This window comes from Cotesia glomerata, linkage group LG4, assembly GCF_020080835.1.
Source record: "Cotesia glomerata isolate CgM1 linkage group LG4, MPM_Cglom_v2.3, whole genome shotgun sequence".
Lineage (NCBI taxonomy): Eukaryota > Metazoa > Arthropoda > Insecta > Hymenoptera > Braconidae > Cotesia > Cotesia glomerata.
This window is the reverse complement of record NC_058161.1, coordinates 12,155,807-12,170,125: the sequence shown is the minus strand read 5'-3', so window position 1 is coordinate 12,170,125 and position 14,319 is coordinate 12,155,807. Positions and strand designations below refer to the sequence as shown.

General features: G+C 26.8%; 1 protein-coding gene and 1 non-coding gene across 3 annotated transcripts; one reads left to right on the top strand and one right to left on the bottom strand.

Moving 5' to 3' along the window:
- Nucleotides 1-365: 365 nt before the first annotated feature.
- On the bottom strand, nt 366-13,617 carry LOC123263587 (leucine-rich melanocyte differentiation-associated protein-like). Of its 2 annotated transcripts, XM_044726480.1 has the most exons (6): nt 13,607-13,617; nt 12,447-12,466; nt 6,361-6,429; nt 4,848-5,075; nt 4,329-4,767; nt 366-522 (listed from the first exon to the last, which is right to left on the bottom strand). In XM_044726480.1, the coding sequence occupies exons 3-6, from the start codon at nt 6,406-6,408 to the stop codon at nt 443-445; spliced, it is 795 nt and encodes a 264-aa protein (XP_044582415.1). In that variant the 5' UTR covers nt 6,409-6,429; nt 12,447-12,466; nt 13,607-13,617; the 3' UTR covers nt 366-442. The 2 variants fall into 2 exon arrangements, with proteins under 2 accessions (XP_044582415.1, XP_044582416.1); XM_044726481.1 differs by lacking the exons at nt 6,361-6,429; nt 12,447-12,466; nt 13,607-13,617 and adding an exon at nt 13,035-13,125.
- Trnap-agg lies at nt 12,375-12,446 on the top strand. Its single transcript has one exon. It is a non-coding gene; the product is annotated as a tRNA-Pro (tRNA).
- Nucleotides 13,618-14,319: the final 702 nt, after the last annotated feature.

The window sequence follows — 14,319 nt, the reverse complement described above, 5'->3', positions numbered from 1 at the left end:
TATTTATACTCTACTTTTTTATATTACTTATAATATATATATAAAAAAAAAAAAAAAAAAAAAAAAAAATGAAACGATATATTTATTGATATTAAATGTATCTGTTTTCTCAATAACAAATTTCACATACATTTATATATTTTACTACAATATATTTATGTATAAAATGCAATATTAAAGTTCAATTCTAAATTAGATTTTTAGAAATAAATTTAAAATGTCTAACATATATTTTTTAACTCAATTAAATTGAATGAAACTTTTTTTTTAAATTATGCTTTTGTTGATAAAAATTTATAAATTTATATAAAAATATATTATACAAAATTGTGAAAAAATTTGTTTATATATATATATATACATAAAAAATTATATGTAGCCAGATTTATCTGGCCAAAAAAATAAATGCAATTTTTTTTACATTAATTTTATAATAGTTAGATTATAAATCGCTGTTTATTATAAAACGATTTCCTTCTGAATTTTTTCCTGAATATCGGTACCGACATTTTCCATAAGCTCCTGGAAAAAAAATTTTTTTTAAAAATATATTTATTATAATAATTATAATTTAAGAAAATTTTTTTAGTATTTTTTATCATTATTATAGCCTAAGATTTAATTTTTTATTTTAAAAAAATAAAAAATTATTTTATACTACATTGACACTCCAAATCAATGTATTAAATGCATTGACAATAGAAATTAATTAATAAAAAAAATTTGAATAATAAATTTTTGAAATCGATATAATTTGGTACATTGATAATTAACATCAATGTACTGATGGCATTGACATTTAAAATCAATGCAAAATTATTAAGAATAAATTTAATTTAAAAAGTTTGTTTTTTACTATTAATAATTTTTAACAGTGAATTGACATTTGTAATTAATATATTTTCTACATTGACACTGAAAATCAATGTAGCCTTTTTAATGAATAATAATTTCAAGACGTTACTTATTATGTTAAAGCTTAAAATTAATACAATTTACTATATTGACACTCATAAGCAATGTATTAATTATATTGACAGTCAAAATCAATGCAATTCTTTTAATTGAATAATCATTCTGAGTCAATATTATTTATTGCATTGTCCCTCAAAATCAATATTATTGTTTTTAATTGAAGAATACTAAAAAATCGTCATTATTTACTGTATTGTGAAAATCAATGTAATTGTTTTTTTTAATAATAATTTTAATCCAATAGTATTTACTGAATCGATACCAAAAATCAATGCAATTTACTACATTGACATTAAAATCAACACAATTTTTTAAAATTATAATTGATACTAAAAATCAATACACTTGCTGCACTAACACTCAAAATCAATGTAATCATTACATTGATGCTCAAAATCAATGCAATTCTTTTAATTGAATAATCATTCTGAGTCAATATTATTTATTGCATTGTCCCTCAAAATCAATATTATTGTTTTTAATTGAAGAATACTAAAAAATCGTCATTATTTACTGTATTGACGCTTAAAATCAGTACAATATCCTACATTGATATTCATAATCAATGTAATTTTTAATGATGATTTTAAGTCAGCGTTATTGGTGTGTTGATACTAAAAATCGATACTGTAGCTGCATTGGTACTCAAAATCAATGTACCAATTACATTGACACTAGGGCTATACATTTAAACCGGTTTAAAAAGTTAACCAGGTTAACTAATTAGCTAACTATTAGTGTTTTGAATGGAGTGCCGCAAGGCAGTGTACTTGGTCCCTTGTTATTTTCGCTATATATCTCAGATCTTTCCAAGCGGTTAAATTGTCAATATTTATTTTATGCTGATGATTTGGCGATATATTTATCTTGTTGTCCGGACCAAGTGAATGATTGTATTGCGGTACTTAATGATGAAATAGTTAAAATTGTGGAATGGTGCAAGATCAATTATTTGAGATTAAACGCGTCTAAAACAAAGGCTGTTATTTTTGGCAGTAGAATTAAAGCTAACTGTAATAGCTGTGAGTATGCAGATGTCATTCTGGTAGATGGCTGTATCGTTCCTTATGATAAGTCTGTTAAGTATCTTGGTGTGCTGATTGATAATGTTCTTTCATGGGAAAGTCAGACTGTGAGCGTGTGTAATCGAGCAATGCGAGTTTTGGCGCAGTTGAAGGTCAATAATGAGATCTTCAACGAAAGATTACGTATAAAGCTTGTTACTACGTTAATATTTCCTATCTTTGATTATTGCTGTGCAGCGTATACAAATATATCTAACAGTTTACAGATGCGGTTACAGCGTAAAATAAACTCGTGTGTTAGGTATATTTTTAAGATCCCAAAGTTTGAGCATGTTACGCCGTATTATAAGAGACTGGGTTGGCTCAAGCTGAAGGAAAGGAGGAATTATTTTATAGCGTGCCTTTTCTATAAGGAAATTGTAATGCATTACTGTCAGCAATTTGGTGGCAGGCTTGAATTTCTTCCGGTTGCGCTACGCAGAGGAGATGTGAGAGATGATTATTTGCGTTTACCGAGATCTACTTGTAGTATGTATGATAATTCCTTTCTTGTTCTTGGCATACGCATCTGGAATATGTTGCCGGTGGAGATTGTTAGGGCCGAAAATTACGAAATGTTTCGTAGTTTGTGCCGTGATTACTTTTTGCACGGTAAAATGATTAATTAAAATATTAACAGCCTGACGTTATTATTATGCTATAAACTAATGTTATATTATTTTATATTAGAACTGCTGAACTTCATCATGATACTGTATTATCATTTACTTTGTATTTACTGTACTTATTATTTTGTACTATTTTGTATTATTTGATGATGGTCCTGAGGGAGCCTAGGCTCCAGGACTAAATAAACATTTATCCATCTATCTATCTAACCATCAGCTTAGCCGGTTAACTTAAATTAGCTGAGCAAATTAGCTAATTTTTTAACTGGTTAACTTAAATTAGCTAAGCTAATAAGCTAATCAGCTAATTTTTTAGAATTCTTCAAATTTTTTTTGCTCAACCAAAAAAAAAGTTACAAGTTATTAAAAAAAAAGCTTTTTTTAGTTAAATAACCATAAATTTGTTGAAAATTAACTTATTCAAATCCAAATTGGATAAAAAAATTCTTTTTTTAATAGGATAGAGAAAGATACAAAAATTTCAGAAAAATCGAAAAGGGTCGGGGTCAAAAGTGGTTGATTTGGCATGGAATGCCCCATACATAGATCTATTTTGAAAATTAATTTAACTTTTTAGCCGGTTAAAAAATTAGCTAATTTACGTTAACCGGCTAAGTTGATGGTTAGCTAATTAGTTAACCTGGTTAACTTTTTTAACCGGTTTAAATGTATAGCCCTAATTGACACTTAAAATCAATGTAATTTTTTAATTTAATGATTATTTTGAGTCAACGTTATTTATTATATTGACTCTTAAAATCGATGTCTCAATTACATTGATGATCAAAACCAATGTAATTTTTTATTGTTGGTTTGTATTGACAATATTATTGTATTGATACTAAAAAATCAATACAGCAGCTACATTGATGCTCAAATCCCATGCAAATATTACATTGACACTCAGAAGCAATGTATTTTTTAAAAATAATTATCTTATTCCAGCATTATTTATTGCATTGATATTAAAAATTAATACAATACTACATCGACACTCAAAATCAATGTAATTTTTTAATTTAATGATTATTTTGAGTCAACGTTATTTATTATATTGACTCTTAAAATCGATGTCTCAATTACATTGATGATCAAAATCAATGTAATTTTTTATTGTTGGTTTGTATTGACAATATTATTGTATTGATACTAAAAAATCAATACAGCAGCTACATTGATGCTCAAATCTCATGCAAATATTGCATTGACACTCAGAAGCAATGCAATTTTTAAAAATAATTATTATATTCCAGCATTATTTATTGCATTGATATTAAAAATTAATACAATACTACATCGACACTCAAAATCAATGTAATTTTTTAATTTAATGATTATTTTGAGTCAACGTTATTTATTATATTGACTCTTAAAATCGATGTCTCAATTACATTGATGATCAAAATCAATGTAATTTTTTATTGTTGGTTTGTATTGACAATATTATTGTATTGATACTAAAAAATCAATACAGCAGCTACATTGATGCTCAAATCCCATGCAAATATTACATTGACACTCAGAAGCAATGCAATTTTTAAAAATAATTATTATATTCCAGCATTATTTATTGCATTGATATTAAAAATTAATACAATACTACATCGACACTCAAAATCAATGTAATTTTTTGTATCCCAATAATGATTTAATAAAATACCTTTATGATCATCAGGACCCCTAGTAGTACTAGGCAGTGGCGAATAATTATCCTTCCGCTCTTGAAAAGCTCCACCAAAATCTCCATCAAAATTTTCCTTGAAAAAACCGCAAGAATTAGAACTTCCCCTGTGAAATTTACTGTGAAGAGCCGGAGCCGAAGGCGACGGCGTGATAGAAAGCTTAATAGTCCGCATAAACCGGCCTCGATTGCTGGCATCTTTTCTCTCGAGCGGTGTGACCGGCCGAAAATCGAGAAAGCGAAGAGACTCCGGCAAGATGTGGATTGCGTACAGCCTGTACCGGTCATAGTCCGCGTCGTCATTGTTGACAGGATCCGTGAGCTGATCGGGGTAACCCGGATTCCCCAGCAAACTCACGTGCTTTACTTTCGGACAGCAGCTGCTGATTCTTTCTAGCGCCAAGTCTATGTCGATCAGCTGATCGCAAATTAACATTAATAATCAAAAATCAAAAATCAAAAATCAAAAATCAAAAACCAACAATTAACAATAAACACCTTGTTATTATTCAAGCTAATTGTAGTCAATGCTTCCATTACCGGCAAAGTAATTAAATCATAAAGTTTATTGTTGTCTAGAATTAATTCCTCAAGACAGAGACACTCTTTAAGAGCAGATATTGATGTCAGCTCATTATAAGACAGATCGAGGCTTACACAGTTTACTCCCACTATTTTTATCAAGCCTCGAGGTATTCTCGTCGATCGTTGACCCGTGTAGCACGCCTAGGTAAGTTATTAATTAATTAATTAATTATTTATTTGTAGCTGTCAAAATTATAGTGAAGTTATAAAGACACTGAAGTTAACTAAAATAATTTTCTTTTATAATTTTACAGCAATTAAATTATTATTAAAAAAATTTAATAAAGAAATTTCACATGTAAAAATATAAAAAAATTATTAGTGAAAAATTTTTAAAATATTCTTTTTATTGGAATTGTTAAAAAAATTTTTTTAATTGATTACATTCAAGTTAGCAGTCACTTGATAATTTTTTTATTTTATTTAATGAAAAATTATTTTTAAAAAATTGCATTTTTAATTTTTCTTCATTTCTACATGTCAATATTTTTTTCTTATTCTTTTTCCCATAATTTATTTGTTAAAAAAAATCTTTTAAATTATTAAATATTTGCTAAATTATCATTTAAAATTGACAGCTGATTTTTTTTATAATTTTACAACTATTAAATTATTATTAAAAAAATTTCACAGGTGAAAATTTTAAAAAATTATCAGAGAAAAATTTTTAAAACATTTTTTTTAATGACACTCAAGTTAGCAGACGTCTAAAAATTTTTGATTTTTTTTATCAATTAAATTACAATTGTTAACTAAAAAGATATTTATAAAAAAATGCACTTATAGTTTTTCAAGTTTTTTACATGTGACAATTTTCTGTATTAATTGTTTAATTGAAATTTTTTCAACAAAAAAATTTCTAAAAATTTTGAAATGTCGGTTAACTTTATTTTCATTTTTTTTATAATGTTAAAAAAATTTTTAAATTGACAGCTGACTGCTAACTTCAGTGTTATAAAGTTAGCCGACATTTTTAATTTTTTAATTGTTAAATTAGATGAAACTGAAGTTAGCTGTCAGCTGTTATTTTTTTTAATTTTTATAACAAATCAAATTTTCACTTTTGTACTTTTTATTAATTTTCACGTTTGGAATTTTTTAATTAAACTTTTTTTTATAATAATTTACAAGCCATAAAATTATAAAAAAAATGTATGTTTAATGTCTGTTAACTTCAGTGTCATTAAATTAGAACTAAATAATAAAATATTTTTTTTTTTAATTGTACGTATTTTTTTAATAAAAATTTTTAGATGTTGGCTAACTTAATTTTCATATTGAAGTCAGCTGACTTTTTGAATTTTCACTAGTGGAATCTTTTCTAGGTTAGATTTAGTGAGAGGTGATTTAATTGTTAAGTTAATAGTTGTGATCAATTGTTTTAATTATAAATGTGATTATTTTTTAGTGTAATTTAAAAACTTACCCGGTTGTGAGAGACTGTCAAAGCACTCCGGTTAAAATCTTGCGCCATTTTGGAATTTTGATGGCGGAGAACTTTTTAGATTACTTGTGATATGTTTTTATTTTTTTATCCAGGTTTATCTGAGGTGAAGATTAAGTTATTATCATAATAATAATAAATATTTATTATTATTATTATTATTATTGTTTTTAATGAAAAAAATTGACTGACATTTTTAATTATAATAATAACTTTTTAGTAATAATTATTGTTATTATTATTAGTAAAAAAATTTTGACATTTTTAATAACAAAAATTTAATTAAAAAATTCTATTATTATTGTCGTTGCAAAAAAAATTAATAATTGTCATAATAATGATTTTTTTTCAAAATTTGTTACAATAATAGTAAGAATTACTAAAAAAAATTGACAAATCTGAAATAAACAGCTGATATTTTTAAAATTTCATTAAAAAATAACCTAAATAAAAATATTAAATCTTAAAAACTAACCTAAAGGTGCGCTAAATCAGCTGAATCGTTGGTAACTATAAATACCTCCAAAGATTTTGACCTTTTACATCGGGTTTTAGGCTCGTTGGTTTTTTTTTTTTTTTTTTTTTGAAAAGTTTATTTTTATTTTTCCACAAACAAAAGTTACATAAATGATAACACAGAATAAAAAATACAATAAAAAAAAAGGCCATTCGGCAGCCGAAATGGAAGTAGATTTTTCAAATAAAGAAAATCGATTTTTAATAAAATAATATAAATACTAATAACGTATAACTTAGTTTATGAATTAAAAACAAAATTCAATAATAAGTTTAAAACTATTTAGAACAAATTTTGAAAAAAAAATTATCTTGTGAAGAAAAAGTTTCTCAAATATTTATCAAACAATTGCAAAGATTATAAGATTTGAATTATAAATGTCCAAATTTTAAGTAATCGCTTAGGAACAACAGTTTCCAAGTTAATCAGAATTTTGAAACCGGACAAAATTTTAATTGAAGAAAACAATATTTAGAACTAATTTGTGACATATTTACTGACGACCTACCCAAAAACATTACACGAAAGACTGATCAATATCGTAACTATTGAATTTACATCATGATTAAGCTATGATGCAGACAATAATTCTAAAACGGCTGCAACAGTAAAACTGTTTCATTAAACGAACTCTAAAAGGAGTAATATTGAGGCTATTACCACTTCTGAGTAGTGAAAATTGAAGCTTATTAAAAGACCTTTACGATGCATTTTACCGAATTTTAATATCTTGTCTAGTTCAGTAATTATACCAAGTTGCAGTAGTAAAAACAGCAATTTTTACGATTTTCAAAATTTCAAAATCCTGTAATTTTCAAATTACTCGCCCGATTAAGCTCATCCCGGGAAAAAATGAATTTGCCTAATTATATATAGTTATATATAATCACTTATATATAATTAGACCTGAAAATTGGCCAGATCTGATCATATATAATTATATATAATTAGATATAATTATATATAATTATTTCTATAAAAATAGAAAAAAATTCACCGTGAGCGGGGATCGAACCGGGGACCTGACGCTTTAAAGACTAACACGCCACTTGTTTACCTACGAGACTTACTGGAAGAGTAAAGCTTGAAATACCTACAATTAATGCAAATCGAATACATAATCGATTTTTATAAGTTAAATTAATTAATACAGTTCCATTATTTCATCCACAAAAAACTATAGTTTAAAAGATTATTAATCATTGGAGTAGCAGACTCTGAGATGAAAACAGAGAATGTTTTATAGTAATCACAAAATGCATATATAATTATATATGATTCATATATAATTAGATATGATTCATACATAATTAGATATGATTCATACATAATTATATATGATTCATATATAATTAGATATGATTCATATATAATTATATATGATTCATATATAGTTATATAAGATTCATATATAATTATATATGATTCATATATAATTATATATGATTCATATATAATTATATATGATTTCCGTATAGTTACACTGATATTGATAGAATGATTTGTTTATATTTAATGAGCTTTATTAACTGTTAATAAGTGATTTCTTAACATAATGGGATTTAATATATATTTATTACCAGTTAATAAATTATTTATTAAATGTTAATAAATATTTGTTAACAGTTAACAAATATTTATTTAAAATCAAAAGCAAAAATAGCAATTTTCTTTTGACATTTTTTATAACCTAACAGCTGAAATATCAATTAGATCTGATCAGATATAATCATATATAGACATATATAATCATATATAGCCCTAGATAACTCAGATCTGATTATATACAGTCTTATATAAAATATACATACAATATATTAGTCTATATATGATTATATATATTTTACATAAAAATTTAGATATAATCATATATAATTCTATATATTCAATATATAATCATATATAAATATATATGATTAGGCAAATTCATTTTTTCCCGGGATCTTAGAACTTAACCTTGGTTTTGATCGATAGATAAAGCATGTTGAGTTTGAGAAGAATCGGTTATAAATTGAAAACGCTATCGTGCTGACAAGCCGCGTTATATCGTATAAATATATATATATATATATATATATATATTAGGGTGCTTTTTTTTTCCAACTATTTTTTTTTTTCAGTTCCATCGTGAAATTTTGTTGCAAGTACCCAAAAAAAAATACCTTGAAAGTTTAGGCCCTTAATATTAATATTAAGACCTCGACCCAGGCGTTTAAAGATTTCCCCTTAAAAAAACACAGAAATTTTGATTTTTTTATGTTTAAATTTCTATAGCTCAGTGGCATTTCACAGCATTGCTTCGACCGCGAAAGGGTTTTTTTCAGAATTGAATGCTCTACAAAAGTGTCCATAGCGGCCAAGCCGTAACTCGAACCGGCGAGGTAGTACAGGCCTCTAAACTTGATTTTTCCATGAAATTCGCGTTTTTTCGCATTTATCTCGTGAATGACAAGAGCTACAGAAAAAATGTGAATGACAAACTTGTACAACATTCAATTTCCTACAAAAAAGGTCCTGAGCATGAAGTCGCTAAAATCAAAATTTTCAGAGATATTTAATGATATTTTTTATAATTTGACGCAATTTTTGATAAACATTTGAAATTACTAAAAGTTCATCATTAAATATCTCTGAAAATTTTGATTATATATATATATATATATATATATATATATATATATATATATATATATATATAAATACATACATATATAAACTTTTGAACTATATGTATTTTTTGACTCAGCTCGACAAACTGAGTCAGAAAATGGCTAAATTTTTTAAAAGTTGCGCCATGAGGACGGCTGCAATAGTTAGATTTTTATAAAATCTACTAAAAACTGTAACATAATTATAATAATAATATTATTTTATCTTAACTAGCTATAGTAAATAGATCTCGCTAAGAGACATATTGGAGATTGCACTATTTAGTGTCAGAAACATAGATAATTTTAACATTCTTAGTTAAGCCAAATAATTTATAAGGAGGTAAAAAATTCCATTAGGCTCGTTGGTTTTTTTTTTTTTTTTTTTTTTGAAAAGTAAGTTTATTAATTTCTCTCAAAATACATAACAGAATTTCAATAAGTATAAAAATTACTTAAAAATACTTTAACATAGCAACACTTAGTGTAATTTGTACTAACTGGCTACGAGCTGTAGATCTCGTTAGTTATAAATATTAAATAATATAATTTTCTTATTACATAGCGTTAAATTAGAACATTTTATAGTAACATATGAGGTTTTTAAGTTGTCAAAAATTATGGTATGAAAAAATACATCAGACAATATTTTAGGGAATGGGTGAGGGTAAAGGAGGTGGGACGATGGGAAAGGTTGAAGGGGACAGATATATACATATGTACATATTTACATATTTACATTTTTACAGTATTATGTTATTAGTAAACACTTGATAATATAGTTTGTACTTTGTATTAGAATTAAATGCACTTTTAAGTCACTGTAGTTGGCCTGCAGAGTTAAATGAGCTGGTGCTCCTACAGAATTCTGCTACTTCTTTCATCAATGTGAGTTGGATCTCGCGATAGTCACCAATAGTCGTTCGATAATTCGAAGTTTGATGTTGTATCTATTGGTGGTAACGCTACAGAAAGTCTAAGTTGATGTACTCGCTGGAGTCAGTATTGATGCGGTGATTAATACAATTTTTTTGAATGTTGTATTTAGTTTGGTGGATGCAGCGGTGCCATTATTCATCCAGACCAATTGCAGACATTATTATGTTTATTCTTCTAGTATTTGAGTCAATTTTGCGATTAAGATGCTTAATTTCGTTTAAGATGTCGTTTTTAAAAGAGTTAAGAAGTGATTCCAGGTTGTTTGTGATGTTATCGGAGTAGTTTGTGTCAGGTGCTGTAGGATTTACATGACTTGATATTTGTGCCCCTATGGAAGGTAATTTTGGTCTAGGAAGTGGCGGAAAGCTATTATTTTGGTTAATGTTGAACATATTGGCGTATGATTGGTCAGGCCTGGTGTAGTTGTTAATTACTTTAGCAATGTTCCGTTTTTTGGCTTCTTGTTGCTGTTTATATTGAGCCTTGAGTTTGCCCATAAATTTAACTGTTGGACAGCCTTTGTAACTGGCTGGATGACCTATTTCATCGCAGTTGGTACATTTAAGAAGCTTTTTATCGGTGCCTGCCTGTAAAGTACAGTCTTTGGCTTGGTGGTCGCCTGCACATTTAACACAGGTCGGGGCCATATGACAATTAGAACTTAAATGTCCTGTTTGTTGGCACTTTTTACACATAAAGATTGTGGGCCTTCTTAGTCTTTCCCATCTGATGGGTCGTGATAAAAGAGACTTTAAGCGAGTCAACGTGGCAGTTTTACTGTCATGAGAGACTGAAACAAGAAAATGGAAAAGCTCAGGTTTGCTTCTGTCAAAGATTAGCTTACTGACTTTGGTTATGTTGACATCTTGTAGGTTAAGCTCGTCCAGGGCCGCCCTGACATCTTTTTCGTCGTAGCCACCACGTACACCTTTTAGGACAATTGTTTTCATCTTCAGGTGTCTGGGAGTATATGTGAAGAATTCAGTTTTCTTTTCTTTTAATATATTTATGCATAAGTCATAAGGAAAAATTCTTGTAAAAGTTTCATCGAATTCACGAATTATAAAACTTGTTTTTGGGACTTTATTAGTAGCGAGTAGCATTGTAGTTTCTTTAATACCATTAATTTTTCCAAAAATGGGAGGCGGTTTACCTTTGGATTTTTTATTTTGCTCCGTTTGTGCACTTGTGTCATTTTGACTACGAGTTTGTTGGTTGCTGTTATTATTTGAGTTAGGATTTATTTTTCTCTTGCCATTTTTGTTTATTTTATTAGTTGAAGAGTCTTCACTGTCAGAAAAATCTGAGTCCATGAAGGGATCAAATTTATTGTTGATACTTGTACCAGCTGTTTGTGTTGTACGTCTCAACTTCGCGGGCTTGCGCGGTTTTAAAAATTCCTCTCCGTCTTGATCCATAGCGCCATCTATCGAGTCGCCGTCGGACATCGAAGAATTTCTGCTGCGGGGTTGCTTGAGGTTGGGCACCCCTGTTGCTTGTTTGTTAGCTTTTAGAATCTTTTTAACAATAATACATGTTTCGATAAATTTTTTAAACATTTCGTTGTCTAGTAATTTAGAATTATATTTAATAGTTGGATTTTTAGCCGGTGTTTGCGATAATCCGGAAGAATCAGCTGGGGTCTGGGAAGCGTCCCCAGTATCACCCATTTTGAGGCTAGGTTTTGGCGTCCTTTCGCGTTTATCAATATTTAACTATAAATAAATAATTTGGCACAATGAAAAACACTAAATTATCGATTTATTACTTGTTATAAACAACTTCATATATTTATTTATACTGCTTGCGCACAAATGATATAGAAAATACATGAAACAGAGACACGCTCTCACACACGATCTATCTCGTACCGTTGCCAGCGTGAGGCTGTCGGCTCGTTGGTCTAGAGGCATGATTCTCGCTTAGGGTGCGAGAGGTCCCGGGTTCAAGTCCCGGACGAGCCCTTATTTTTTCGTTTTTTTAACTAAAAAAAAAAAACCAAAAAAAAAAAAAAATAATTTAAAAATTAATGAAGCATATATTTAATAATTTGAAAAAAAAAAAAAAAAAAAAAAGCAATTCTTTAAAAATAATTTTTTGGAGTAAATTTTTTTTAGTAAAAAAAACTAATAAGTGACAGCTAACTGAAATATCAATTTTTTTTTTACAAATTAATTTATAAAAAAATTTCTAAATATCTTTTAAATTTTCATTTTTTTTTAGAAAAAAAAAATTGCCATGTAGAAAAAAAAATGCAATTTTTTAAAAATAATTTTTTGGAGCTAATTTATTTTAATAGATAAAATTAAAAAATTTTAAATGTCAATTTTTTTTATAAAAAATAGAAATTATCTGTTAAATAAATTTTAATTTTTTTTTAGAAAAAAAAAATTGCCATGTAGAAAAAAAAATGCAATTTTTTAAAAATAATTTTTTGGAGCTAATTTATTTTAATAGATAAAATTAAAAAATTTAAAATGTCAATTTTTTTTATAAAAAATAGAAATTATCTGTTAAATAAATTTTAACTTTTTTTTTAGAAAAAAAATTACCATGCAGCAGGTGTCGCCGGTTGTTACTCATCAAGTATTATATTATTATTCTCCCAGCTGACATGTGTAATGACAAGGACATTACCCAGATTGCATTGTGAATGCTGGATAGCTTGAGTAAGAGTTTTATTTTTTATTAGTAGAGTTTAACATCTCCTGGGCTCCTGATAATCCATCTAAACATATTCAATATGGCAGCACTCACTGCTACAGTAACTATATATATTAAATTACACAGTACACTGTATCTGCACGCCGCGGTTCACACTTATACTTAAACACTGAACACTTGATATTTATTTTACAGATTGTACACCTTTGTAGTTAACTCCGCGAATTGTGATATGTGATGTGAGAATTGAGAGCTCACTTAAAGACTGGCTGACGCATTGGCACACTCTGGTATACTTTATGGTTATATACTTAAAACTCCTGTCAAATCGGCTTGGGATACGCCTAGAACATATTTTAATAGTTGACTTTTGTTTTACAAGACAAGTTAATCGTTCTTTTTAATGTAAGTTACTTTTTTTAATTAAATTAACCTTAACTTATTTGTTAAATTAACTGACACTACTTGTGATAAATGCCAACTAGATTTTTTTAACTTTATAATTATTAGTTTGTTTTTTTTTTTGGTGTCATATGGTTGTTTACAATAATAATAATAATTATTATTATTATTATTTTTAAATGTAATTAGAATTATTAAAAATTTTTTATATCTAATCTAAGAGACACATGGCACTTTTTGGAAATTAGATTATTATTATTATTAGAGTTAAATTAAAGTTAAATTTTTAATAATAGTTAAATAATTTACAGCTGTCTAGTAATTTTAGGTTTAATAATTATGAGTCATATTTTATTTATCATTATTAAAAAAAAAAAAATTTTGAATTAAAATTTATTGTTACTGATTTTTATTGTTACAATTGTCGGTTTTTTGCAATAATAATAATAATAATAATAATAATAATAATGAATTTTAAATAAAAAGTTACTATTATCAGTTCCTTATTATTTAAATTGTCAATTTTTTTGTTAATAATAAAACAAAAAATAATAATAATCTATATTATTAAGAGAATAAGAAAAATTTTGTCTCTAGTATACATAATTAAGAAATTACCATTTATCTTGTGAACTAGTGACATTTTTAAAGATATAAGCTCATCATGATGTTACACTCATCGAGACCTTTCATTTGAGTACCCACATCAATTTTTTATATATTTCATATATTTATATATATTTATATATATACATATGTATATATGAAAAA